The following is a 27,706-nucleotide window of genomic DNA, read 5'->3' as shown; positions in this document are numbered from 1 at the left end:
CCCTCTTTTAGGACTTTCTCACACAAGACTACAAAATTAGAATTTGAACAAGATAAAAGCATTTTTGGCGGTATCACATAGTGTCATGCTGGAGCCTTGGTGGTGCAATGGTTAAATGCCTGTAGTACACCAAAAGGTTGTGAGTTTGATCACAGGGTCTCCAAGGCCCACTCAGCCTTGCATCCTTCTGTAGGTCACTAAAATGCGTATGCAGCTTGTATTGCTATTGCTGCCTTGCTTTCTATTAATTACTACTGTGCACCTTTTCATTAATGGGCAAAACATACCAATAGGCTCTCAGTCTCACTACTATTCCATTACTGCCTTCATGCGATATGTCCCTTCAACTGCAGTTCTGCTTGTCAACCAGTTACTTGGAGTGAGAGGTTGTGATTCTGCTCCTCTTCCCTCTCGTGCAATGATTACCAGTATCAACACCTTCCCAAAGCTGGCTGCTGGGTGCACATTCACATAGCACCTGGCTTCCAGAGACGGTTGGCAGCTGGCATCACTTGCTCCTCTCTTCTTGGAAGGTAGTGCTTGGTAATATGTAGAACAGATCACACAACTATGGATCACCAAAGCACTATTGTGGGGAAATGTGTGATAAGAAATGATGTCAAAACAGCATGCTTCCATTCTTAAACTGGCACAATTATGGCAGGACAGCAGTCTGGTGTGATAGAAGTTTTTAGATAGAAATATAATATGGGAGAGACATCGCTGTGGTAGATGTAATCACAACATAGCTCTTGCAATGAGAAACAGGCAGGACTGAGCCCTGCTAGGCTAGGAAGAGCAGAGCTCGCTCCTCCTCGAAATGCTCTAGAAAAAATGGATACCCAAGACTCCTATGTAGTGGAGCTTTCTCTGGCATTATCAATCCAGATTGTACTAAATGATCAAGTACTAATACATATTAAGGTAGTGATTGTTGTTGAGCCATTCCAGCAATATTAATGATTGCCTTCAGTCTATCCTGTGTATTCTTCCTTGAGAGTAAACTACACTGATCACATGGAAGGCACATTATGTACATTGTACTTTTATGAATATTAATATTTAAGGATGCCTGAATTTTAATGGGTGAAGATGGCCTCCCCCTGTAAGTAGGGACAGATAATAACAACCTGGTTGTTAATGTCAAGTCTTGTCCACCTTAAGTCTCAGAATTATTACACCTTTTCAGTCATAATTCTTCAGAACAGAAAATATTTCCCCTTCCTCAAACCTGTGTTTTTATTATCCTGCAGAACACAAGCAAACGAGTCCTATCTATATTAGATCCCTGTATGTAAATATGTGGCACAACTTCTTTGAATCTGATGCCATCTGATTGTGTTGTATGACATTCCCCACCATTCCCAGACTATGCTGGCTGGTGAGGATGGGAGTTGCTTTCCAGAAAGTGCCAGGTTGGGGGAAAGTGAGATAAAAGTGTGCATGCATATGTACACTCACACACATACACCCCACCACTACAATAGAAGAAGGGAATGCACTATCATTCTAAACCTTTTCCTTCCTAAAGGGAGATATTCCATCAATGGAATAGCAGTGAGACTGAGAGCCTATTGATGGGCTTTGCTCATCAATGAAGGTGCACAATAGCAATGAATGGAATGCAAGGCAGCAGCACAACGTCGTGTGATACTGCCCCAAAACTCTTTTATCTTGTTAAAATTCTGCTTTTATAGCCTTGTGTGATAAAGTCCTAAAAGAAGGAGTTGCAAATCTTCTGTAAAGAATTATGTCTCAGTCTCCACTACTCCAACTCTCATTCATCCTTCTATGGAACCATTTGAGGAAGAGTCAATGCAATATATTTATCAACTTGATCACTAGAGTACCTTCCAAGATTATCCATTGTATCTTTGAGCCATAAGAACTACAGAGGAATAGTGCAGCCTTCTGGACATTGATGGAGTACAACTCCCAGTAGCTCTAGCCAGCAGAGTCAAAGGTGAGGAATTATGAGAACTGTAGTTTAGCAATATTTTATTTATTTATTTATTTATTTATTTATTTATTTATTTATTTGTATCCTGCTCTTTTCCCAGGAGGATCACCTGATTTCCACCCCTGTGCTAGAATATGGCAGAAACACAGAAACGCACAAATACATGTACAAAGACTGAAGCCCTGTGCATGAACAGTATTTCTATGTGCTCGGCTACCATTTAGATTAGAGATGGGCAACTTTGGCAGGTCTGGGGGCTGCTTATCTGTCCCACAAGATTATCTGGGGGCTGCACATACTGTGGAAAGTGGGAGGAAAAGGAAATTCGAAATGGCTAAGAAGTTTTGAAAAATTGATATTTTGGGATGTTAAAGGATGCAGATAGCCTCTGAAATCTATTAGAAGGTAAACTGATGCTCCTATCAACAGTTCACCTTTTTCTTTCTGGAAAAATTATCTTGGTAGGGAAGTTGGATGAAGAGGACTATAGAACCAGCCTTTGAGGTTTACATGTGGTTTCTGAGGCAGCCCTTTTCTCACCCTGTTTTTGAACTTTCCACATTTTTCCAGGAGTTTATTTCCTCCTCCTTTTCTTCATGCTTTTCAATATGTTCAATATGTTTTTATAGTACTTTAAAGTTTATTTGAAAAGTGCTTCATTTCTCTTTACTTCAAACTGATAGGTGTTTTACTCATACAGTAGTCTCGATGTAGTGATTTCGGTGCTTGAAGTCAGAGGTAACCAGTCCCTAACAAGTATCCAAAGAGCTGAAAAGGGGGTTGTATCCAAGATTGGTTGGATGCACTTACAAAGCTTTCATGCTCCAATGCCATAGCCTTGAGAACTCTGCAAGCACATTTTCAGCACCGTCTTCACAGAGTCCATTTTGGATCTTTGTACTCATTTTGGCTGGATGTGTAAGGAGCCTGGGCTGCATGTATGCCTATGTCTCTTACAGGGTTGTCAAGTCAGAACTAAACCTGGCCCTGAGACTTCAGAGCCAAAACCCGAGATCTGTGGTGATGCTCATTGTGAAGTCAAAAGTGTGGGCCCTGATGATTTTACAAGGGTGATGTAACTTCACAAGTGACAACCCTTGCTAGTGTCTGTAAACGTGTACTTTTATAGTTGCAAAGCAGCTGCATAGAATATGTCATTAAAATAAAAACACCACTAAATCCAACAATTAAAAAAAATACCAACTGAATATACAAACTTATCAAGGCAGAACCTTGAGGTTCCTCTGCCTTTGCTCTCAGGATGAGAGCAACCCTAGTCCTCTACATATTTTATTCTTCTATAGTATATAGAGCCATTCACTGATTCATTCATTTTCTATACATCCCTGTACACAGTAGAGAATATTGTTGTAATATTGGCATATGTCACTTACTTCGCATTCTGTCTATCTTTCTAACCCAGCAACATATTCTTCTCTGGGCTCACTCATTTTAACACAACAACTGCAGTTTTGTCTGTCTTATTTGAGGCCTCAAAGTTTGGGAATTAGAATTTGTTGTAAGAGCTATTTAATAACATAACATGAGCCATGCTGGACCAGACCAAAGGTCCATCTTGTCTAGTATTTTATTCACCCATTGGCCAACCAGATGCCCATGGGAAACCCAAGAACTTAACATGAGTGGTAAAATATCACTCTGTTCTTGTTTCATAGTAATGTATATCCAGGAGCATACTTGTGGTAAGATAGAGGCATAGGGTTGCCTTGTCTCAATGAATTTGTCTAATTCCCTTTTAAAGACATCTTAAATGGCCAGTCATCCCTTGTGGCAGCAAATTCAATAGGTTTTTTTTTAAAACATGTACAAAAGAATTATTTCCTAACTTTCGCTTACAGCAGAGGTGAATGGTAAAAATATAAGCAGTTTAGTGTCCTTTCACATCTCTACCCTAGAAACGTGCTTGAAGAAGCCAGAGTCAATTTTTATTTTTCAAAAGTGACTCTTTATTTTACCTTCTTAGCAGGAGGTCAAAGTTTGAGGGCAAGATTTTGTGAGGTCATGGGTTGAGACCTTAATGCTCACTACAAACCCTTGTCCCATATAGGACCCACTCTATGTCCACAATCTTCTCTCCTTCCTTTCATTTTGGTCATTGAATTCCTAATTCTTAATAAGTCCTAATTATTTTACATCCTATATCTGTAGTTTCTAATTTGCATAATTTTGGTCAAAATATGGGGTTTTAATGGGATTTGGAGGGGCCATAGAATAGACATAGCTTTGATTTATTATAAATTAATCCAGGATAAGAACAGCAGTGGGATAAAAACAGTAACATACCAATTCTTGGTTTAATTAATTCTTCCCCTGTTCCTCCATTTCTGTTTTCATTCCCTTCTCACTTGTACTGGATGACACAGCTGGGCCGTTAACTAACTACTATAAACAGCAGTAGTTTGAGCAATCTGTAACCATCCACTGGTTGCTTGACTTATGGTATCCTATTTTTCTTTCCCTCCCTCCTCCAGTCTTATCAGATTCCTCTTCGATCAATACTTCTGGCTCCTGCAAAAACAGATGCTTTGAAATTCAAGATGCAGAGCCTCCAGGTTGCCGCTGTGACAACTTGTGCAAGAGCTACTTGAATTGTTGTGCTGACTGGGAAGAACTATGTTTAAAGACAGGTAGGATAGTTCTAATCCCTTTTCATATACATGGCTACAGCAAATGAAAGTTATCATGACCTCTTGTCACTCCCTGTGCCAAGATGTGTTTTAGCCTTGCTTCTAATGCATGATCCTAGGTCCTTTTTAGTAACAACTCATTCATGTTACACAGAAATAATAGGCAGATTTCTGACTGCTCATATCTTTCACCCTCAAATGTTTAGGTATCTGGGCTAAGTGTTTGAGCACTTAAAAACTAAACAATGTATTTTTAACAAAGACTCTGAGTAGAACTACAACAGAGTGTCTCAAGGGGCCATAGAAAGATATCCCTTCTCTATGTTTTTTGACAAAGCTCCAGTCTCATCAAAGGATTGGAAGAGGTGATCCAATCTTGGATGCCCCACTCCTGGGCACAACTTGTCTTATGGGGAGGGTGTAGTCACTCTTTCTTTTTGGGGGTCAACATTTTATCTCAGAAAGAAAGAAAAGGTCATATGGGATGTGTGACAGTAGATTTGGAAAAAAAAGATGTAAATCTACTGCATTTCCAGCTCCCAACCATGCCCCCCATTATATCTGTGGGTAAGTGATTTAGACCAGCATCTAAATGAATTCAGTCCCATTACTGTCTGCCATTCTGTCTTGCTTACAGGAGCCCCAGCATGCTTAGCATTGCAGTCCAAATGCCCTGGCTTTGTATATATCAACCTGCATGTAAGCTTTATGGCAGGAAAAGTGTTCTTCTCCTCTACTCCATGATCTGGTCCTTGTCCTCCAGTTCCTTATTCTGATATGGTTCCAGTATTCTGCTGAGATAGGGAGCAGAATTGCCCCAAATCAGTGAAGTTTGGAGCTATTTCTCACCCTTTTCTCTGTAGCTCATCATGTGCATCCACATTGTGCAGGGAACATCAACAATAAAATGGAGATCTTGGAGAGAGGAATTGGATGTTTGTAGTAGGATGGGGTGGCTGAGACATCTTTGTGAACTGTCTTTCATCCATTCAGAATCTAAGCTCATGCCATCTTTTAATTGTTACAATTTTAGTCACAGAAATTCAACCTTGGGCTGAATCCATAATACTATGAGCTGCTTTGGGCAGAAGAATCAGAAGTGTGAATCTTAGGGTCTCACATTTCTTCCCCCAACTCCAGCATAGTCACTAGGATAAATTTAAACAATCTTGCTCCCACCATTTTATATTTCTCAAAGCTTGCTATATCATCTTAACCTGGACCAGCTCCAATTAGTGAAAAGTGAGCCAATGTCAGATCCTAGTTTATGAATCTTGCTCATTTTTATTAGCTGTAGTGAAATTTAACCACAGTTTAAGGTCTTGAGGACATGCTAAACCGTGGCTAATTTACAGCTGAATGATACTAGAGGCATCCATGTGATCAAGGTAGAGTGGGGAGCCAATAAGCCTGAGGCTCACCTAAACTCATTTTCAAACACTAGGCTTTTGCAAAGCTGATGAATTCCTAAACAGCTGATATAAACATTAAAACATAATTCAACCACAGCTACATATCTACACATACTGCTTACAGACAAAGATGTTCACGTATTTCCATTAATTCAATTTTTTTCTTAGTGATTCATTTTATTCATGTGGATATGGAGAGGGTGGAATTTCCCCAAATCTTCCCAAGGAACAATTGCTAAGCTGGTGTTCACATAGCAATTTATTTATTTTTTAGCATGTGGAGATGTCAGCATATTTGAATCAGTCCTATAAAATGTGATTAATCATAGTAGAGAGGATGTGATTGAGGTGTAGCTATTTAACAGACTGCAGTTCCCAAGATTATTTGGGGAATGTCATCATAGTTAAGCAGACAGCCAGTGTGGTCTGTTTGTCGTTGTGCCCCTGGCCTTGCTGATTTTTAAAGGCATTCAAAGCACGGGTGGGTGTTTTTGAACTGCAGCTTCCATAAACCTTCACTATTGGTTTCACTGGCTTAGGCCATCATCCATTTGCTGACCTCTGTTTCAAAAGTCTTAAGTGGAAGAACCTGAAAGACCTTCATGACTGCTTTGTAAATCTTGCGCTCCAAAGGTATGCTTTGTGGTATGTTTTGTGTCCATCTAATGAAAACAACAACTTTGTGTCTTATGTTTCCACTTTTGTGATAATGTCAGCTGGAGGCTGGGAATGTACAAAGGAGCGCTGTGGAGAGACACGCAACGAAGAGAATGCTTGCCACTGTTCAAATGACTGCCTGTCCAGAGGGGACTGCTGTACGAATTACCATGTTGTTTGCAAAGGTAGGTGTTTCTGTTCACTTGTTTCACTGTTTCAAAAGCACTTTAGATCATGGTTTTCAACCTTTGGCTTTCCGTTTGTTTTGGACTTCAACAGCCAGAAGCATCAGTCAGCATAGCAATACTCAGGGCTTCTGGAAATTCAAAGACCCTGAACTCAAACGTATGGAGGGCCAAAGACTGCGAACCACTATGTTGGATAATGTTGTTTTTATGGATAAACACATTCTTGGGAAGGAGACGTGAGTTATCGAGTCCAGCCTTAATGGGGGAAACGTGGGGGGAAGTACCAATTGTTGCTGCTGTAACACGATGGCTAGGACTGATGTATAAATTAAGTATCATGTGAGGGACTTGAGTTGTGCAACAGGAATTTCTCCTATTTTTGCTCCAAAGGATCCTTTAATACCCAGGAGCAATTGGGAAGCATCTACATGAGTGAGAAGATATTCAGTCTATTGGTATCCCTTTTGCTGCCAGAAGGATACAGTTAGTTAAAACCTTGAACTATGAACTGAATACCTTGGTTAGGATCACATCTCATTATGGGTAGTCTCAGAATGGAATATTTTTTCCCATCTGCAATATGGGCTATATGAATGCTGACTATGAATATCTAAAAATGTTAGACAACTGTTGAGTGGATATTCCACAGCTAGGTGTGGGGAAATCTGTCAATTTTGCTTCTTCCTAGAATTTTAATATTCAAGTTCTTTTCCTGTGCCGGCTATGAAGAAATTTGGTAAATGCTGGTAAATTGTAAAAAATGAATAAGAATGAAATTCTGTCCATCAATTCTGGCCAAATCCAGTTGGTACAACTCTTACCGGCATGAAGAAGGCTATGGAGGCCATAGATACGTTGAAGAGGAGGAGGCAGAAAAGAAGGAGTGAAAACTCTGTAGTCCAAAAAAGTAACATTCCCAAGTTCTCAAAAAGAGCTTACAATAGAATGTAGGATCTATACCTGGGATCTTTGAATAGTGCAGAAAGGCTGAGGGTGAAGTAAAAGTGATCCCTGTTAACTAAATAAGGGAAGGAAGACTAATGGGATACAAAGCTAGCATAAAGTAGGACTGGTCTTGCTTGCTAGGAAACAATGAAATGATAGAGGTCAAGAGCCAGAATTAATTGTCTTTCATTTCTGGTTCTTAGCCAGTAAACATTTCTCCTAAACGCATAGTTCCCCCCGTCATTCTTTTCCTCCTTCCATACAATAAAGATTGTGTAAATTTCTCTCTGATTAATCATGCTTTCATAAAGACAACCATGAAACTACAACTGCAATTGGGGAATAAACCTCTGTGATCACAATAGGGCTTAATTTGAATAAACATGGATGACGTTTGGCTGCATATCACTGTCTTAATGGTAACTGAAATCTGTAATTATATAGGCTCTTGGAATAGTCACATAGCTGTAGATCCCATGAGAAAAGGTGGGCAAAGTGTTGTCTTCAAGGTGACTTTGGACTGCTGTTCCCAGCAGCTCTGGCCAGCATCGCTAATGGTGATGCAGTCCAACAGCATCTGGAATTATAAATGGTTAATTTAAAAAAAAAAAGATTTTTGCAGCGGTCAGCCCTTGTGCTAGCAGAAGTCATCAAGGCTTTGCTAATTTGCAGACCTGACTACAAATTTTGGGGTAATGTTACATAGCAACTGATATGGGAGTTTATCACATTGGCTTTGCTCCCACGATACATGAGGGATGTAACTTTAAGAAGGGGGATTTTATTGCAATTCTCCATTTCCAGGGAGTATGCAGCCTGTATACAAGCCAGGCTTCTGCTGCATCTTTTCAAGAATGAGAAAATCCCATTCTTGAAAAAATGAGGGAGGAGCCTGGAGAAGCCTGCCTTGCATATGTTCTGAATACTCCCAGGCGATGGGGAAATACAATAGAATCTGCCTTATTAAAGCTTCCTCCATCTGTTGCAGGAGCAAAACCAGTGTGATAAACTCTAAGATGTTGCAAGTTCTTCTAACTCAGTGGTACTCCAACTTTTTATCCTAGGGACCTGCCTTTGCCACTACATGCCGACATCACCCTCCACTTGACGTAGTATATGAATAAAAATATTTTGTTTAGTGTGTATATTTTCATTTACACATTCATGTACATTCCTATTTTAACATTTTACAAGAAAATAACATTGTTCAAATTAAAACAATTTTAGTTAAGTAAATTCAGTATTTAATGTAATGAATATGTAAATTTTACACTTAAAAGGTTTAGAAAGAAGAGGAGGAGGGCCTCCATGTCTTGTTCCCATCCCCTTGAGCAACTGTTGTGTGCTTCCCTGAAGGTCCTGCCCCACTGTTTGAGAACCACTGTTCTAACTCTTTCCTCCTCTATGAGCTTGTTCCCACTAGGGGAAACCCCGCGTTCTGAATCGAATTCATTAGGCAGCGTTCCCATTAGGATTCGGTTTAAATCTAGAACAGTTCTAGACCAACCCGGAATCGTTCCCACTAGAAATCGAATCCAGAAGCGGGTTAAAATTTAAATCCGTGTTTTCCTCATTTAATGCGTGTTAAAAAAACACTAGGGTCCTACCTAGTGTTTTTCCCTTGATTCGAGTTAGGAACTGGAGTATTTAGATGAGAACGATAGCATTGGAATCGGGCTAGAAGGATGGGAGGAGCTGACTGCGATGGGGGCTGTCATTGGGGGAGTTGCCCTTTCTGTCCCCATCCGTCGTGGCTGTCGCCATTTTTGCTTCCCTCACCCCTTTGTTCGCTGTGGTCTTTCAATAAGAGATAAGGATTATTTTTATTTTTTATTTTAATGGTTTACAGGCGCTTAATCTCTTCAGCGCTTTAAGCGCCTGAAGTCCCGGCTGCTCCAGCGCCTTCATCTGCAAAGGACTACAAGGCTTCTCCCGGTGGATTGCAACCTCCCCTCTGTGTGGGGAGAGCCCATTTCTAACGGAGGAGAGGCAGGAAGGGAAGGCTCCTCTCAAAGAGGCATTCCCTGCCCGCTTGGGCTCTGATCTCGCCCAGGCAGGGAAGGGAAGGCTCCTCGCGAGGAGGCATCTGATCTTGCCCAGGCAGGGAAGGGCTCTGATCAATGGGGGGGGGGGATAGAGCCTTTCTCCCTCTCTTTCTCAAACGGAATCTGCCTTCTCCTCCAACCCTAGAAAGAGAATCTTTGGGAAGAGTGCTCCCTCCCTGTTTTTCCAGCAGCCTCCTTCATTGATCTCTGTGGGCTCTCTGAAGGGATTCTGCCTGGCTGTCTTACGAGACATGAAGCGGGGATGCTGCCCTGGAAAACCTATCCCATAGTTCCTCTGGAGAGAGCTTTGGTTTCCTACTAAATTCGCATTGCCAGCAGCCTCCTTCATTGATCTCTGTGGGCTCTCTGAAGGGATTCTGCCTGGCTGTCTTAGGAGACATGAAGCAGGGATGCTGCCCTGGAAAACCAATCCCATAGTTCCTCTGGAAAGAGCTTGGGTTTCCTACTAAATTCGGAGGGAAAACCGCCAAAAATAAATCGAATCAGAAACGGTCACAGAGATGGAAACGATGTCACAGATAAATCGATTCCGATTAATGCGGGTTACCGTTACGTCATTCTGACGTAGTATTGATTGACAACTCCAAATAAGGTATGGAGGAGAAGAATCGCTTTATTTAAACACCGATTTCATGCCAAGTGAGAACGCTTACTGAACGCTTGCAGGTAAAAAATCCGAATTAAACAAGCAGATGGGAACGATGAATAAAGCGATTCTGAAAGCGGGATAACAACTGTGTTATTTTAATTCGATTTTATTAAAAACGTTTTATTTTAATTCGTATCAAATCCTAAGTGGGAACAAGCTCTATATAGGATGAAAGTTCTGTTCAGTTTAGCTGGCGCTGTATAGTTATCTCTATCTCTGTGTCATCATAAAAACAAAGTCCTCAGTTTGGATTTAATTGCTCAAAAGCTAAATAGGCACTATATAAAATGTAATGTATATCCTTTTAGGAGGAGAACACTGGGTTGACGATGTTTGTGAGGATATACGTACACCAGAATGCCCAGCAGGGTAAGTACTGTATTTTATCTAATACACTGTGTATGTGTCTTCACATTGCCTGTTGATGTACGGTGACCCCATGGACATTCAGAGATGTTGTGCCATTGTTGTCTTCTGAAGTGTAGCCTACAGCACCTGATATTCCTTGGCAGTCTCTCATCCAAATACTTACCAGGGCTGACTGTGCTTAGATTCCAAGATCAGATGGGATCTGGTTTCTTTGGGGTATTTAGGCCCAGTATATCTAATACATTACTATTATTGTGTGCCTTCACGTTGATTCCAGTTTATGGTAATCCTAAGGTGAACCTATCATGGGACTTTCTGGGGCTGAGTATGTGACTTGCCAAAGACTACCCAGTGGGTTTACATGGCCAAGTGGGGAATCGAACCCTGATCTCCAGAGCTGTAGTTCAATGCTCAGACCACTACACCATGCTGGCTCTCATCTAATACATTGCATTATAGTGATTTTATATTTTATGTATAGCTAAATCTTAGTCCTAACTAGAGTATAGACACTGACTCAATTGGATTTACCTACATATTGACACACATTCAGCAGTGGATTGAATAGGTGTACTCTGGTTGGGACAACCCCTCCCCCCAGAATTCCAGCCATTATATTTGTATAATGTATATTAAATTATAGAAATATAATATATATCTTTATATGAAGGAATATAGGCAGATTACCAGAATTGGGATTGCCATTTGCCAGATCAGAAAATATGTTGGTGGTAAATCTGAGTTGCTTTATCCAGGCCAAAGCCCATGCTTAAAGTACAACACATTCAAATCATCATTTAGAGTTAACATGAAAAACAGATGAAGAGCAGCAGAACAACAAACCAGGACCAGTGAAGACGTAGTGGTTAAACAAATATTGTTACATGTTGGCTAACCAGCTCCTTGTGAAGGGATCTTGAAGAGTGTGTGTGTACACACACACACATATTGCATTTATTCAGACCATATTGGCAACTGTATTTTGAGAGAAGAGGCATTAACCCAATTTGTATTGCCATGTGTTGGGTTTGTTATGGTCCACTTTTAAATCCCTCAGCAATTGCTTTTGCAGTTTCTTCCACGTATTTAAAAATACTGTGCATCAAGGACAAAATGCTTTGGAATTATTTTTTTGGCAGAGGGATCAAGGGATATTTGTCCTTGAGGTAAAAAAGGAGGAAGGGAGGATGGGACCAATGGAAAGGAAAGTAATTCTGCGGTCTAGCTACTCATAATTGATACCACACTCTTGGAGGCTTCCTTTGAAATAAAAAATGAACAATTTGTAACTTGTTTGGGAATTCCAACACAGCATGAAACATTCACATTGGTAACATAAGTTATTATAGACATCACAGTATGTCCCAAGATTAAATATCTTAGCACCAGAAGACATTCAGGATAAATAAAACCTTCAAAACCAGCACATCTTAAAATATGTGGTGGGGCACTTGTACCTTAATTCCAAGTCAATCTTATTTTTATGTGTAGTCCTCAACACTAGAATTGTGCTTTTCAGCTGCAAACCTATCTTCTTTTATTTGATAGAAAATCCCACTGACTCAGTGGGGCTTCCTTTTGCATAAAACATCTATAATAATAATAATAATAATAATAATAATAATAATAATAATAATAATAATAATAATTTTTATTTTTATACCGCTATTCCTCAATGATCACAGCGGTGTACAAGATATATAAAAACAATATAAAATGACAAAAACCCCTCCAACCCCCCACATATACAATATAAAAACAGTTAAAACATCATAAAACCCCCAATACACATAGCTGACAAGAGAAAATGCATATGTACATCGCTAGAAGGGGAGAAGGATCACAAAAGAGCTCATGGGGGAAAAGCCTGGCGAAAAAGGAAGGTCTTCAGAGTCCTTTTAAAAGCATCGAGGGAGGTGGCTGTACGGAGCTCATCGGGCAAGGTGTTCCAGAGTTGAGGGGCTGAAATGGAGAATGCCCTCCGAGTTACACTATAGCGTGTGTCTGGAATTCTTAGAAGATGTTTCCCGCCTGACCTGAGAGTGTGGGGCGGATTGTATGGGGAGAGGCGGTTCTCCAAGTACCCTGGGCCCAAGCCATTTAGGGCTTTATAGGTTATAACCAACACCTTGTATTGCACTTGGAAGCGAATGGGCAGCCAATGGAGATCTTTCAAAACAGGTGTTATATGACTGGCCCTGGGACTTAATTATATTAAGCCATTAATATAGACCAGCCATTTCAACAGTCCCTTGTAGCAACTGTGGAATACTCCAACTTTAAAACATCCAAGAATCCCTGAAAATTGTAGCTGGTTTTATTGTTCTGTTGTTTTTAAAACCATATTTGCTATGTTTTTATTTCATTTGGTGACCTCATTAGTATGCCATTTGCTGCAGGTTTCATCGCCCTCCATTGATAATCTTCTCTGTTGATGGCTTCCGTGCATCCTACACAAAGAGCGGCAGAAAAGTAATGCCCAACATTGAAAAATTAAGTAAGTATGCATGTTTGACAAGAATAAAATGCAGTCCTTTTAAACCCCCTTTCCTCTCTTTTGTTGTATTTCTTGGTTTATATATCATGAGGCAGAAAGTACAGTTCCAGGGCCATTTTTGTGGCCTCCATCCAAAGTTTTAAATTTTGGGGGGGGGGGGGGGGGGGAGAGAAAAACATTAATATTTGTGCCCAATGTCATCTAGGAAGTGTGAGAGACAATTTTGACAAGTCCTTCCACCCCTGCCGTTTTAGGCCCGGTGAAGCTGTTTAACCCCTTAACAAGTGATCTGGAGGTATGGTTTTGGTTTTCTTTTGAGTTTCAAAAAGGCCACTCCTAGACCAAAAATTGCTGTAGAAAGGCATGGTGCAATTATTAGTTAATGCTCCAGCAGGTACAGTAGGTATTTGGAGAAAAAATAAATAAAAATGGGGTGGTGGACACAGGCTTGCCATATCCCGGTTCCGAGTGGGACATCCACGGTTTTTCAACCGTCTGGAACGTCCCATCCCGGGTATGGCAGCAGTCCCGGAAGCTCCCGATCACCACCTCCTCCCACTTAGCTGCTGCACTTTTAGCGTGGCAGCGGCAGTAATGCAAGGCCTAGCTGCCATGCTAGGCCTTGCTGGGAAGGAGGGCTCGAGGCGGAGCCATGCGGGGCCTAGCCAGTGGGCTGGGCTCCAGAGGAGGAGGCCGCGGCGCCGCGGCCTCCTCCTCTGGAGCCCAGCCCACTGGCTAGGCCCTGTGCGGCTCCGCCTCCGAGAAGGTTTGCCACCGAGCTGGGCTCTGAAGAGAGAAGCCGCGGCTGCAGCCTCTCTCTTCTCGGAGCCTAGCCAGGATCAACAAAGCCTTCTCCAGAGGCGGAGGAGCGTGTTCCACCTCCGAGAAGGCCTTGCTGCCGTTTATATTAATGATTTTTGAATTTATTAATTTTTTGTTTTTTAGTTGTTTGTGTCCTCCATTTACTAAATATGTCCTACATTTGGGGGGTAAATTTTCTCCTACATTTGTCCTACCATTTTTTACATTTCTCCCGGTTTGGAGGTAGACAGTTATGGCAACCCTAGACACAGTGGGATGCTAGAGCTGCCCTCTAAGATCCAGTGTGGGGCATGTACAACCTCTGGGCCTTAACTACAGTTGCTGAAAGTGATGGGTAAACAATGTTGTGGAAAACAAGATATGAGTAAACAGATGTACTTCACACTGTAGCGTTTTGTGGGGACATTATTTGTTGATGTGCAATAGAGATATGTGTCATCATACATTAGTATTGATGTATTTCTTGCTTTGAGGATTTTCTTGAGAACTGAGGCATTTTCTTTGCTGTGTGTTGAGGCGTACATAAAATTATCACATTCGTTTTTAGTGTAACAGCGTCTCTCATAGAAATGAAATAATGCACAGGCTAGGATCCACTGATATGTTTTCATTGTTTCTGCTAGTAAAATCACCCCTTTTGCCTATAGACCTTCATGGCATGACAGGCATATTCCAAAGATTTTTCCAGCAGGTTTATAGGGTGCATGGAGAAATGTGGGAGAGAGTGGAAGTCAGCCCTTTCTCATTTTGCTAGTGAAAGCAGCAAGATTTGATGAAAGTACACAGCTAGACCTTGGCCATGATCTGCAACTGAAAAGATTGTGTGATCCTCTTTGCATTGTTAGAAAATTGTGTATGTGTGTGTGTGTGATACAGCAATGCATATTAAGAGCAGTATTTTAATTTTGGAGTAAAATAGAATTGCAGCTGGAACCCTATAGCTACAGTCACATTTTTATTGGTTGTATTTTTGGAATGTGAATTTTATTTTTCTAACTTAATATGTACTTTGTTGTCTTTAGTGAACTTGACAAGGTATTTGTATGTATTTAAGGCTTCACATTGGTTTCTTTGGCATTAATTCAGCCCTATACAGCCATGGAGCCCTGGTGGCGCAGTGGTTAAATGCCTGTACTGCAGCCATTCACTCAAAACCACAAGGTTGCGAGTTCAAGACCAGCAAAAGGGCCCAAGCTTGACTCAGGCTTGCATCCTTCCGAGGTCGCTAAAATGAGTACCCAGATTGTTGGGGGCAAATTAGCTTACTTGCTAATTAGCTTACTTGCTGTTCACCGCTATGATCTTTGGAATAGCGGTATATAAATAAAACAAATTATTAAAAATTAATTATTAATTTAAAAGTGTGTAGAATAAACACCTGAGAATGGACACAGACTAGCTCTGCCCCCTCAACATCATTTCTGCTCTAAAGGTGGAGAGAGATAGTATGAACCTATGAGTCACTGTGATCTGTGAAGACTCTCCATTTGATTTGAAATATAGTTTTCTAATTCAAATGGAAAATCTCCATAGATAATGAAGTCTCTCCTCTTCAAATCTATTGCTCTGCACATGAAGAGCATGGAAACCATGTCCTATGAGGAACAACTCAGGGAGCTGGGGATGTTTAGCCTGGAGAAGAGAAGGTTAAGAGGTGATATGATAGCCCTGTTTAAATATTTGAAAGGATGTCATATTGAGGAGGGAGCAAATTTGTTTTCTGCTGCTCCAGAGAACAGGACCCGGAACAATGGATGCAAGCTACAGGAAAAGAGATTCCACCTCAACATTAGGAAGAACTTCCTGACAGTAAGGGCTGTTCGACAGTGGAACACACTCCCTCGGAGTGTAGTGGAATCTCCCTCCTTGGAGGTCTTTAAGCAGAGGCTAGATGGCCATCTGTCGGGGATGCTTTGATTTGGATTTCCTGCATAGCAGGGGGTTGGACTGGATGGCCCGTGCGGTCTCTTCCAACTCTATGATTCTATGATTCTATGAAGGAGTGGCGAAAAATTATGCAGAAGGAGAGTGGGACAGAAAACATGTTTTATACCATCTGTATAGGCCTTTTGGCTCATTCTGTTCTGCTATTTGATGCCTTCATACCTGTTATGCTTACCTCTAGCACAGCTGTGGGATACCTTCTCTTTTTGTCATCAAGTTCCTTCCCAGCTCGCTTTTCATAAAGCCACAGACAAAATCCTTTAGTCACATTCTGCAGTTTGGTGTAGATAAAATTGAGTAACTGAAATAAATGTACATTATTCCCCTGTTTGGGAGTGAAAAGGAGCATAAGAAAGGAGAGGAATATGGAAGGACTAAATGGAGTACCCTCGAAGAGGGTATTGCTGGACAAGTGGTAAGGTCTTCAGGCAGGAATGGCGGCTGTTATGCTTACAAGGTGTCATGGAGACCTTGGTGCTTGAAAGAAGTAATAATACTGAATTCTGTATTTTTAGGAACCTGTGGAACACATGCTCCATACATGAGACCTGTCTATCCTACAAAGACTTTCCCTAACTTGTATACTTTGGCAACGGTAAGTCTTGTTGCAGATTTTATGGGACAGTGGGATCATTTTAATTATCTTTCTGCAAATGTAAACTAGGGAACCAGAAGAGGAAGCTTCTGAATGTGGCCAAGAGAAGACCAGTTTAAGGAGCTTAAGGTTACAGTCTGAAGGTCCACATGAGCTGTGGAATGTTAGAAGTTTATATTAATAAACCAAAGCTTGGAATTCTTCCTCCTCCCCAATATATGAGGCACAACTTGCTTACAGTATGAATGTAACTTAATGATGGATAGCATTGTTTATTTTGTGTTGCAGTTGTAACCTTTTAGTCATGTGTGTGTCCTTGCTAAACAGTGAAGGATGCTATTCTATAATAGTATCCTCCACCATTCAAGTGATGGCACATGCTGTGCCTTATACTGTTACACCATTACCTGTTCTGAGTGTTGAAACAAGATTGACACGAGGTGTTTTCTATGATCAGCCAGTTTGTAGCAGTCAAGACTTTTTTAAAAAAAAACAACAAGCAATAAAACACAACAATCATAGTTATTTTGAAAAAGCAGGAAAATAATGAGTTTAGAAAAAAAAGCTGATTGGAAAAAACCCAACTCATTTGAAGTACAGTGCTGGGGAAGCCTTCTGAGTATATCATGGACCTCTAAAAAGACCCATGGATAAATCCTAGAGCAGATTAGGCCCAAAATCTCCTGGGAAACAAAGATGACTAAACTGAGGTTGTCATATTTTGACCATATAATGAGAAGAAAGGACTCACTAGGAAAGACTATAATGATTGGTAAAGAGGAGGGCAATAGGCAAAGAGGAAGACCACATTCCATATGGATAGACTCAATCAGAGAAGCCATTGCCATGAGTCTTCAGGAGCTGAGCAGGGTGGTTGAGAATAGGGTGACTTGGAGGTCTCTCATACATAGGGTTGCCATGGGTTGACGTTGACTCAAAGACAGTTAACAACAACAACCATTTTAAATAAATTGTTATTGTGCTGAGTTACTACTTTCTTGGAGGCCCTTGTAACTATAATTAGCCAGTTTCAAGAATCATCTTGGCAAACCTTTTGGCAGAGGATGCTGGTGGAGAAATAGCATTTAGTCAGCTAAGCTTTGTGGTGGTATGCTATATTTAAACCCTTGTCCATCTTATTGTTTGCTATAGGCATCATGGATTAGGGAGTGCAGAGGGGGAAATGATTTGTAATAGACTAATTGTGTCTAGCTAAAGTAGGAAAGGTGGAGAGAAAAAGACAATAACAGGAGGAAATTGATGTGTTTCAATCCCCGTGCAGTGGAAGGAATAACATATCTCCAGATGTTGTGGGTCTGCAGCTCCTATCAGCCCTTGCCAGCAAAGCCAAGGTTGAAGAAAGCTGGGAGTTGCAAGCCAAGAGCATATGGAGGGCCACATGATTCATACCCTTGCCCTAACTGTTAAAAATTTGTACAGTATAGGAAACATGGGGCCTTTCAGGTCTTTCTGGATTATAATGCTCATCATCCCTAACCATTTCAGATATTGGGTGGGCCTCACAAAATTTGCAGTGGCAGCTAGTGGTTCTGATGCCAGTAGAACAGTGAATCTGCTCTGGGTTTCAGTCCTAACTTTAAAATCTTAATTTTTGACTTTATGCTTTTTGGTCCTATCTTGGGTCTGAGCTCCTCAGCCTGTTTTGGAGATAGCTCCTTTAAAGTCCCAACTAACATTTTGGTCTGATTAACCACTCCAGTGACATTGGAGCAACCAGCTGTCATTGAGGATTTGGAGTCCAACCACATTTGGTGGACCACAGTGTGCCACTTCTGGTTCTGAGTATCCTAGAAGTAAGTGCTACAACTGGGAAGGAAAGTCGAAGGCTTTCATGGCCGGCATCCATAGTTTTTTGTGGCTGGCATCTTCAGAGAATGCTGGTGAAACGTCAGAAAGAAACTCTGCTAGAACATGGCCACATAGCCCGAAAAACCCACAAAAAACTATGGATGCCGGCCATGAAAGCCTTTGACTTTACATTAAAATATCAAACCTTGATTTTCCATTTTTTATAAGGGAAACCATTTTGCTATGTCATTATATTTAATGGGACTTGAGCATCCACAGATTTTGTTATCCACGGGGGATCTTGGAACCAAACCCCAGCGTATAACAAGGGTCCACTGTACTATATTGGAATAGAGTCAAGCTGGAGCATGTCCAGAGGCGGGCCACCAATAAACCATGCTTTATGAGGAGAGACTTAGGGAGCTGAGTATTTTTAGCCTGGAGAAGAGAAGGTGAAGAGGTGACATGATAGCCCTGTTTAAATATTTAAAGAGGTGTCATATTGAGGCTGGAGCAAGCTTATTTTCTGCTGCTCCAGAGATTAGGACCCAGAGCAATGGATTCAAACTGCAGGAAAAGAGATTCCAGCTCAACATTAGGAATAACTTCCCTGACAGTAAGAGCTGTTCAACAGTGAAACACACTCCCTTGGAACGTGGTGGAGTCTCCTTCTTTGGCAGTTTTTAAACAAAAGATGGATGGCCATCTCTCAGGACTGCTTCTTGCATGGTAGTGGATTGGACTGGATGATCCTTGTGGCCTCTTCCAATTCTATGATTCTATGAATCTAAATCCTAAGACAGTTGATTCTATATATCATGGAGAAAAGAATGGGAAAATGGTAATGGTTACAAACATTGGCTGTTGGTGCACCATATAAAGCTGGAGAATCATGTGCTGCACATTACTTTGAACTAAGGATGGAAAGAACATTCAAAAATATTTGAAGAATGGTTTAAAAAATTTATCCCAAAATCCTGATGAGAAGAATCCTGGACCAGTGATAATCTTTGTGGAGTTTGGGGCTTATTATGTGCAAAATTTGCAGCTGGTTGATTTGCATAGAAATTGTGTTTTTTGTGTGCAGAAATTTTTCCTGTGTTGAAAATACTGTTTCCTGCACAAAAACCATGTGTGAATTTTGCACAGTCAGTACCAAATACAAATTGTGAAAAGACTTTGAAAATGGTGTGGTTTTCAAAGGCTTTTTTTTTTTTTTTGCAGTGGAAGAAAATCTTTAAATTACTCATTGTTTCCTTTAAGAATAAGATTAGTGAAGAATTACCTCCTTTGAAGTAGATTTGGACTTTGTCAAATCAAGTAACCATTAACTTCATTCTCTCTCTCTCCTGCTCTTTGCTAGCTCTCAGGCTGCTTCATGTGGCTCATGTCACCTGCACTGATGAACTCAATTGCTAATATGTAAACAAAACCTCCATATGATATACCTATTTTGACATGCGTTAGGAAAGCACTGTCAGTCATTCATGGCTCGTGGTGACCATACCATGAGGGTGGCTAAGCTACATTTTAATATGAACTTTAAAGGAATTATTCAAGGTGCCTAACCTAGCTGCCCAATACATTCAGTACCTTTAAAGTTTAAACTAAAACCCCAGAGCAGATTCACTGCCCCACTGTTCCCAGTCATGGTGTTCTAGAGGCTTACAGTAAAATAAGCATGTGACCTTCTTGCACAACTCCCATGTAAGCTGCAAAGCAATTTATCTTATGTTCCCATAGTACCTCCTTACATTATTCATCTAATCGCTCTGCTTGACAGAAATGGCATACCAGAAAGACTGATTTATACCTGTGTTGCAAGTGAAACCATTGTTGTTTCCCCCAGCAGCTCTGTTCTCAAATCAGAGAGAAAGCATTGAGGGTTGGATGCAGGAGTTCCTTTAGCTACTGTTTTTAGATGGCTACAATATGATGCATGTGGGTAAAATTAGGGGAAGTCAGAGCATGGAATGGTTTGCCCTGATGGCGCAGTAGTTAAATGCCTGTACTGCAGCCACTCACTCAAAACCATAAGGTTGCGAGTTCAAGACCAACAAACGGGCTCGACTCAGGCTTTCATCCTTCCGAGGTGGCTAAAATGAGTACCCAGACTATTGGGGGCAAATTAGCTAACAGTTGTAAACTGCTTAGACACTGCTTAGGCAGTATAAAGCGGTATATAAATGAAGCTTGCTTGTTGTTTGTTTTTTTGCATTTTATTAAGGTACCCCCTTCCTTTTCCACTATAAATTGTGAGCACTTGTGCTAGATTGTCTAGAAACAATTGCAGACCTCTAAACGATGCATTTTGTGATACAGCTGTGGAGGTATTATAAATTGGCCTTGAGGAAAAAAGGGGGAATAATTTTCCCAACTAGTACTTCAAAGCAACTAATGCTATATGCTTTTTACCGAAGGAAGTAACTGTATAAAGTCATGTTGCATAATTAATAATCGGCTTAATTTCCTAATACTTCCATGCAGTGTTAAAGGCTTCTTTGATTATGTGCCTATAAAATTAAAAGAAATTAATAAAAATGTGTAAAATGCATCACTTACTCTAGCTTGTTTCTGAACAAAGGGGCTGTATCCTGAATCTCATGGAATCATTGGAAATTCGATGCACGACCCTGTATTTGATGCTGGCTTCAGCCTTCGAGGCCGGGAAAAATTCAACCACAGATGGTGGGGAGGCCAGCCTGTAAGTTTCAGTTTCTTTTGCCTTAGACAAATGTGCATGTACAAGTAATCATACTTCAAAAAACGTGTGTGTGTGTGTGTGTGTGTGTGTGTGTGAGAGAGAGAGAGAGAGGAGAGTAAATCTCTTCGTTCTGCTTCCCCTGTTGCTGGGTCTAGGATTGTTAAAGTTATGACATAAAGTATTGATTTCTTACACTTATATAACTTGTCCCATTGGACAATGAATGGGAGTGAGTCACAACTAATATCTATCTAGATCAGGAGTGTGGCATTGAGAGTTATTTTTATATTGCTAAATATATCTTTTAACAAAATAAAAATAGAAATGTTCATATCAGCAGTACATCTATACTGGCAGGTTGTGATTCTGCTCCCTGTCATCCATTGTGTTTTGAAGTATTATGCAAGTCTTTCTTAACTATAGGTCCTAGTGTTCTCTCTCTTTCTTTCTCTCCGTGTGTGTGTGTGTTTACACAGCAACTATGGCTGTCTCTAGATGTCTTCTAGTAGGCTTACGTGTGCTCCAAAGGTGTCTGGGTATTTCTATTTTTTTTTCTCACAATTCCCCAGACAATATAACCCCCAAGGCACTGGGGGAAATTAGAATGGAGGCTTGCTGCAGACATAGCTACCTGATGCTTAAAGTTGGAGTCAGATGTTATTAGCCTTGATGGGACTCTGAAATGCTAGTTTTTTCCCTATGGTGTCAGATGGTGATATTATTATTATCATCATCATCATCATCATCATCATCATCATCATCATCATCATCATTAACCTTTATTTATGAAGCACTGTAAATTTACACAGCGCTGTACATGCAATCTTTTTAGTTAGACGGTTCCCTGCCCTCGGGCTTACAATCTAAAAAGACATGACACAGAAGGAGAAGGGAGTGGTGACGGGAAAGGGTAAGAGGTCCAGCAGTTCCTCTCTACCTCCAAGGCCTGGACCAAGGCAGATGGTCTGGAGGGAGGGCTTGGCTTCAAAATGGAAGGTTAATCATTATCCAGGGAAAATACATACTCACAAGTAGGATAATACATATACAGTACATAGCAATACAGGAAATGGATCGATAAACAGGCAACAAAAGAACATCAGATAGTAAGCGACAATTATGCAATGCCTTGGGCAATTGCCTTCCTCTAAGGCTGGAAGAATGTGACTTGCCCAGGGCCACCCAATCGATTTCCATGGTTGATCAGGGATTTGAACCCTGCTCTTCCAGAGGCCTAGTCCAACACTCAAACCACTATACTACACTAGCTCATCAACATATTGCCTTGTAAAATGAAGAACGAGAAGCTTCTAAGGCAGTATAATATATTTGTGGAGGAATGGAAATATCAGCGCTTTTAATGCTATAGTTGTTCTAAACCCAGTATAACCTATCAACATACACTTGTACTCCAGATATGTTTCAGTATGTCCATACTTGTGGAGGGGATCCTAAGCACCAAGCTTGGTTCAGTAGTGTACCCCAGGCATGGTTCAGAACGTCTGTAATTGTGACTGTGATCCTGAGCACATTTGGAAATGTTGCAATTTTGGTCTGCAACTCCCAGCATGGTCTTGTGGCTGTATAGTTCTGAGTGTTGCCTTGTGTGGAGGTGAAGAATTTTTTTTTTGCAAGTTCTGATGTTGAATACACAGTACCATATGCATATCCTGACCCTGTAGTAGACTACATTGGTCTAAGACCTTTACTGAAGGGTGAGGTTACACCAGTGATGAACTGTAAGAACCAGCAGCTCAGGAGAAAGATGTAGAAGTGTCACTCTCCCACATCCACACTATTCCAACTACGCCTACTCCTACCGCAGAAAGTCTTGGCCCCCTTTTTAAAGTGCTGTAAAACCTGCTCATGCACATATCCACATGTACATACACCCCCACCTCTGCCCAGTGGTATCATCCAAAGTAATTAACAATGGATTTTATTTTTTTATTCTTATGTTTTGTTTTGTTTTTGCAAAAATATGCAGACATGTAAATGCATCTAACTAGTCTTCCTTTGCTCGAGGATGTTTTTGCTGCCTCCCCGCCAGGGGATCCCAGGAGCTAGTACTGTAGTGTTGTTCCCCAGCTCCATATCTTGCCAATGTTTCTTCCAGATCCTTTGCAGCAACAGCTGTGTTGGATAGTGGGACACTTGGCATGTCCATGTCCCTGGCTCTCCACCCTGGTTCCAGAAGATCCAGTCTTTCCCTTTCCTCTGACCTTCTTGCATTTCTGTCCTTCTTATCCACTCTGGTCTCATCCTTCTCCTCCCCTTCACTTTTCCTGGCTCCCCTTTTAACCTCCCCAGCCTCCATGTCTTTTAACTGTTTTAACAACTGGTTCAGACAGACCAACTGTATGATGCCATTGCATCTACCCTGACTTGCACCCTCCCTGAATGTGCAAGAAAGAAGAGGGGAGAATATAGAAAATGGTGGTGATGGCAGCAAGATGAGAGAGGAGGAAGCAATGTTAATGAGATGTTTGACTATAGTTTTCAATACCTGGTAGAGCCAAATAATTGGAAGCTGGGGTGGGGGAATTGCCTGTGCTGTGGAACAGGTGATTTTTCCACCTTGTCCTTCCACCACAACTGGTTTGACTTTGGTAGGCATTCAGAACAATAGCCAACCTCTTGATCACTCACACTTTCTTCTCTCTAAGCAGTGTGTGAATGTCACCACAACTGTGTTCCTCATTTTCCCTCTTCTTCCTAATATGGCAGGGGCTTGGGATTTGGTAGCTTTGATGGGATGATGGTCTCGAATCCTTGCCCTTCCCTAGGACACACTAGCTTTAACCCTGGGTTGTACATTTCTAAAACTATACATTCACTTTTAAAAAAGAAAGAAAGAAAGAACCCCTGTAGTGGTACACTACCATGGCCCCATTCAGACTGGCACATTTGCACTGGAGGGAACTGGGTACAATCTAGGGGCCTCCTCTCAAATGCCTCTGGAAGCAAGTGTATAAATACCTTAATCGGGGTATTTAACCTCAGAACACCATTGCAGCTCTTTACCCTGTTTAAAAGGAAGGGTCCTCTGCTGTCAATCAAATTACTTCCGCTTTCATAAAACCTGACGTTTCTTGCAGCCATTGGCTAAGTGGATGGGGGCTTCTCCCCTCCTTTTTTTAAAAAAACTGGCAGGCAGGGTGCACAGATGCTTTCAAATTTAAAAACCTCCAGTGTGTGTCTTATGTGTAGCAATATTGAAAATTTGTCAAATTGAAAAGGAAAAATTTGTAACATTGGCATTGTAGCATTCGCATTTTAAACAAATAATTCCAGGAGCAAGAGGAAATGAAAGGGAAGTGTAGCACAGGCATTGTAATTGTAGCATCTGCATATAACACAAATAATAATAATATTATTAATAATAAAGGCTTTTATGTTCCAGGAGCAAGAGGAAATGAAAGTAGTACAAGCACACACACATTCTGTGTCACCCAAAAAATCATACGCATAGACTGTCAAAAATAAAAAATAAAAAGAGAGAGAGGCTCCTTCCTCTTGGCTCCGCAGCCTGATTTCCCTACATCCTTCCTGCGGCTTGGCCCCACAACCCGATTTCCCTTGGCAATCCTCCTCCTCCCTTCTGACCCTCCCTCTGACCAAAATCCCTCCCCTGAACTTGACCTGATCATGATCGGGGGCAAGTTCATATTTGTGGAACCCAGGTTTTTAAAAAATGAGACGGCTTTTCCCGCCGATTCCAAATGACCCGCGCTAAGGGGCATTTGCCACAAAACGCTTGTGCATGCCTCAAAATCGATTGTGAGAGATTCGGGGCCAATATGAATTTTACGTGCAAGAACAAATTCCTGATCCGGGGTAAATGGTAGCTTGAATGGCCCCCATATTGGTAAGATGCAGTTTCCCCCTTCATCTAAACATTTTACAATAGAACTCGCCCTGAAACCACTACTCCAAAAAGAGGTTTTCCTAACTCCAGCTGAGTGCGGTATTGCTGGGAGAGTCATGCAACAGGAACTTTTTGATCAATGCAAAATGCCACTGGAGTATTCTATTAATTTAGGTGCGGCCTGATGGGAAACTTTAAAAGTGTGCATCGGGAATATTTCAGTGTGTTGTTCTTTCAGAAAGCGAAAACAAATGTGAAGGGCCCATTCACCATGAAGGCTTGATCTATGACCTTCATAAATGCAGTATATCAAAAGGAACACGGTATTCCTACAAATGTTCCACTTTTAAAACAAAAGGAAGATTTTTCTTGGGTTGTGTTCTTGGAGATGACATTGAACTCTTGTTGCAGCAGTGTGTTTTTTTTTTGTTTTTTTTTGGTTGCTCCCATGGGAGAAGACCAGTCTTTTCTATGGCAACCCCTCTGGAAAATGAGATGTAAATTATTGACTTCTAAATGCCTAGTTCTGTTTCTAGCAGGATTGGCCTAAAGCACTTTGTGAATGCCTATCTGAGGTAAAGGCCAAGATAGCAACCATTCATTCCATACAGGGAGATGGCAAGCGAATCTCACTCCAACACTAGTGACAGGAATGCATCCACTACCATATCTGACAGCAACAGACTGACTTAGGGAGCTTGGTGTTAAATGGTGGTGGTGGGGTCCTGCCAGCCAATATCCAGCATCTGCTGCCTGGGGAATCTACTTCATCCTTTCTAACTGCAGAGCTGTTGTTGATTGCTACAAATCTTCACTGTGCCTCCAGTGTTAATATTGTCCATCCCTCCATTTCGTAGCCTGCTATGAACTATATCACCACTCCATTTCATAGGCTGCATTTCATATCATCCTGTCGTTTCCCCCTTTTAACTCTCAACTGACCTTGTGACAGTTAGCTTCAGAAATACAAAGACTCCTTGTAAAATGTAAAAAGGAGTAGAGTAGCTTCAAGTTTTAAACCTTTTAGCTCTGTCAATGTAATAGTTGTTTTCCAATCTGTTGATCTTAAATAAGGAATTTCTACAGTTTTTTGTGGGTTTTTCGGGCTGTGTGGCCATGTTCTAGAAGATTTTCTTCCTGATGTTTCACCAGCATCTGTGGCTGGCATCTTCAGAGAATTCAGGAAGAAAATCTTCTAGAACATGGCCACACAACCCAAAAAACCCACAAAAAACTATGGATGCCAGCCATGAAAGCCTTCGACTTCACAAAGGAATTTCTGCTTCTCATTTCTGGTAGAGGTGGGTAGTTACAAAGGAGAGGGTCTTCTTGTTGGTGGTACTTGGTTGTGGAGTAGCCTTCACAGAAAGGTTCTCTCCCTGTGATCTTTTTGGCATTAAGAAATGTCCATTTTGTTTATTCAGATCTTAAACAACTCATCGTATCCTCCAACATTTTATAGATGAAAACACATGTGGTTGAGCAACAAGAGTGTAGTCAAATGAGTGTAGCCAGGCAACAAGAGACTAAAAGTTTTTAATGAAGAAGCACATAAAACTACAGTTTTAGGCATATAAACCCTGGAATGTGTGTAATGAGTTTAGGAAAGTCTGAAAAAAGGGAGACCCCCCCCCCCAAATGTTTCTCCAGGAAAAGCAAACCACCCTTCCTTCCTCTTCTTTCCGAGTTTGCTTAGTGGAAAACTACTTTTCCAGTTTGAACTCAGATTGCAACAACTCAGGTAATAAGAGGACAAAAGAGTAAAGTGGGAGGAGAAGAGAGAAACTGAGACATTTTAAAAGCAGCTGAGAAAATGCGACAGTAGGGGATTATGTGGGTCTCCTCCTGCTAAACCAGGGCAATTGGAGAGTATGACTAGCCTGGTCTAGGTATCTGATTTGTACAGTTGCTCTTAAGTTTGGGATTGCTATGAGTTTTGTGTCTTGTTTTATTTTAAATGTTATTTTTGATTTGGAAAACTTTATGTTCTGCTTCTTCAATTTAAATTACCTATGTGTTTGTTAAAGCTGCCCAGAAAACTTTATGTTACGGGGCCTCATACAGAAGTCACTAATATATGAAACACTGATGCTGCTAACTAAGCCAGTTGGATGCAAATGCATAAACTCTAAGGTGGAGAAGTAGAAGCCAACACTTTAGAAATATTTGTAATAAGTGTTTTTATTATAGGAAATGTTCTCCCTTATAATCAAAAGCCTTGAGCCCTTTGTAATCTGCTTATGTTTTCCTAATTAGATATGGATTACGGCTGTCAAGCAAGGAGTGAAAGCAGGTACATTCTTTTGGTCTAAGTAAGTACTTTTCATTTTTTTGAGTACATGCTCAAAAATCAGTAGCATAGCTGCATTTCTGAATATAGGTGCTTGTAAGCAAATGCTGTAAAAACTGCCAGAGTTTATTTATGAGTAAAGATTGGATTGGGTTAGTTACTTTGTCCTGCTCCATCCATCTTTTGAACTGGGCAGCATTACTCGATATCTTCTTGATTCTTTTTCTCCTTAAAATCATGCTGACATGTGTTGAGTGTTTCATCAATAGTTTGTTGTTGTGTG

The 27,706-nt window shown here is 40.9% G+C and overlaps 1 protein-coding gene across 3 annotated transcripts in view; it reads left to right on the top strand.

Annotated features, from left to right (window-relative positions):
- ENPP2 (ectonucleotide pyrophosphatase/phosphodiesterase 2) overlaps nt 1-27,706 on the top strand; it is an 82,322-nt gene that overhangs the window by 10,407 nt on the left and 44,209 nt on the right. For 2 of the 3 annotated variants that reach the window (XM_042463601.1, XM_042463599.1), the window contains exons 3-9: nt 4,453-4,608; nt 6,737-6,862; nt 10,834-10,894; nt 13,294-13,391; nt 16,673-16,752; nt 21,146-21,265; nt 27,390-27,445. In XM_042463601.1, the coding sequence (XP_042319535.1) occupies nt 4,453-4,608; nt 6,737-6,862; nt 10,834-10,894; nt 13,294-13,391; nt 16,673-16,752; nt 21,146-21,265; nt 27,390-27,445 (697 nt within the window). The remainder of the gene's footprint in view (nt 1-4,452; nt 4,609-6,736; nt 6,863-10,833; nt 10,895-13,293; nt 13,392-16,672; nt 16,753-21,145; nt 21,266-27,389; nt 27,446-27,706) is intronic. The other variant, XM_042463600.1, reaches the window with a different exon arrangement.

This window comes from Sceloporus undulatus, chromosome 4, assembly GCF_019175285.1.
Source record: "Sceloporus undulatus isolate JIND9_A2432 ecotype Alabama chromosome 4, SceUnd_v1.1, whole genome shotgun sequence".
In the NCBI taxonomy this organism is placed as follows: domain Eukaryota; kingdom Metazoa; phylum Chordata; class Lepidosauria; order Squamata; family Phrynosomatidae; genus Sceloporus; species Sceloporus undulatus.
Note: the sequence above shows the minus strand (reverse complement) of the source record. Positions and strands in the feature narration are given on the sequence as shown.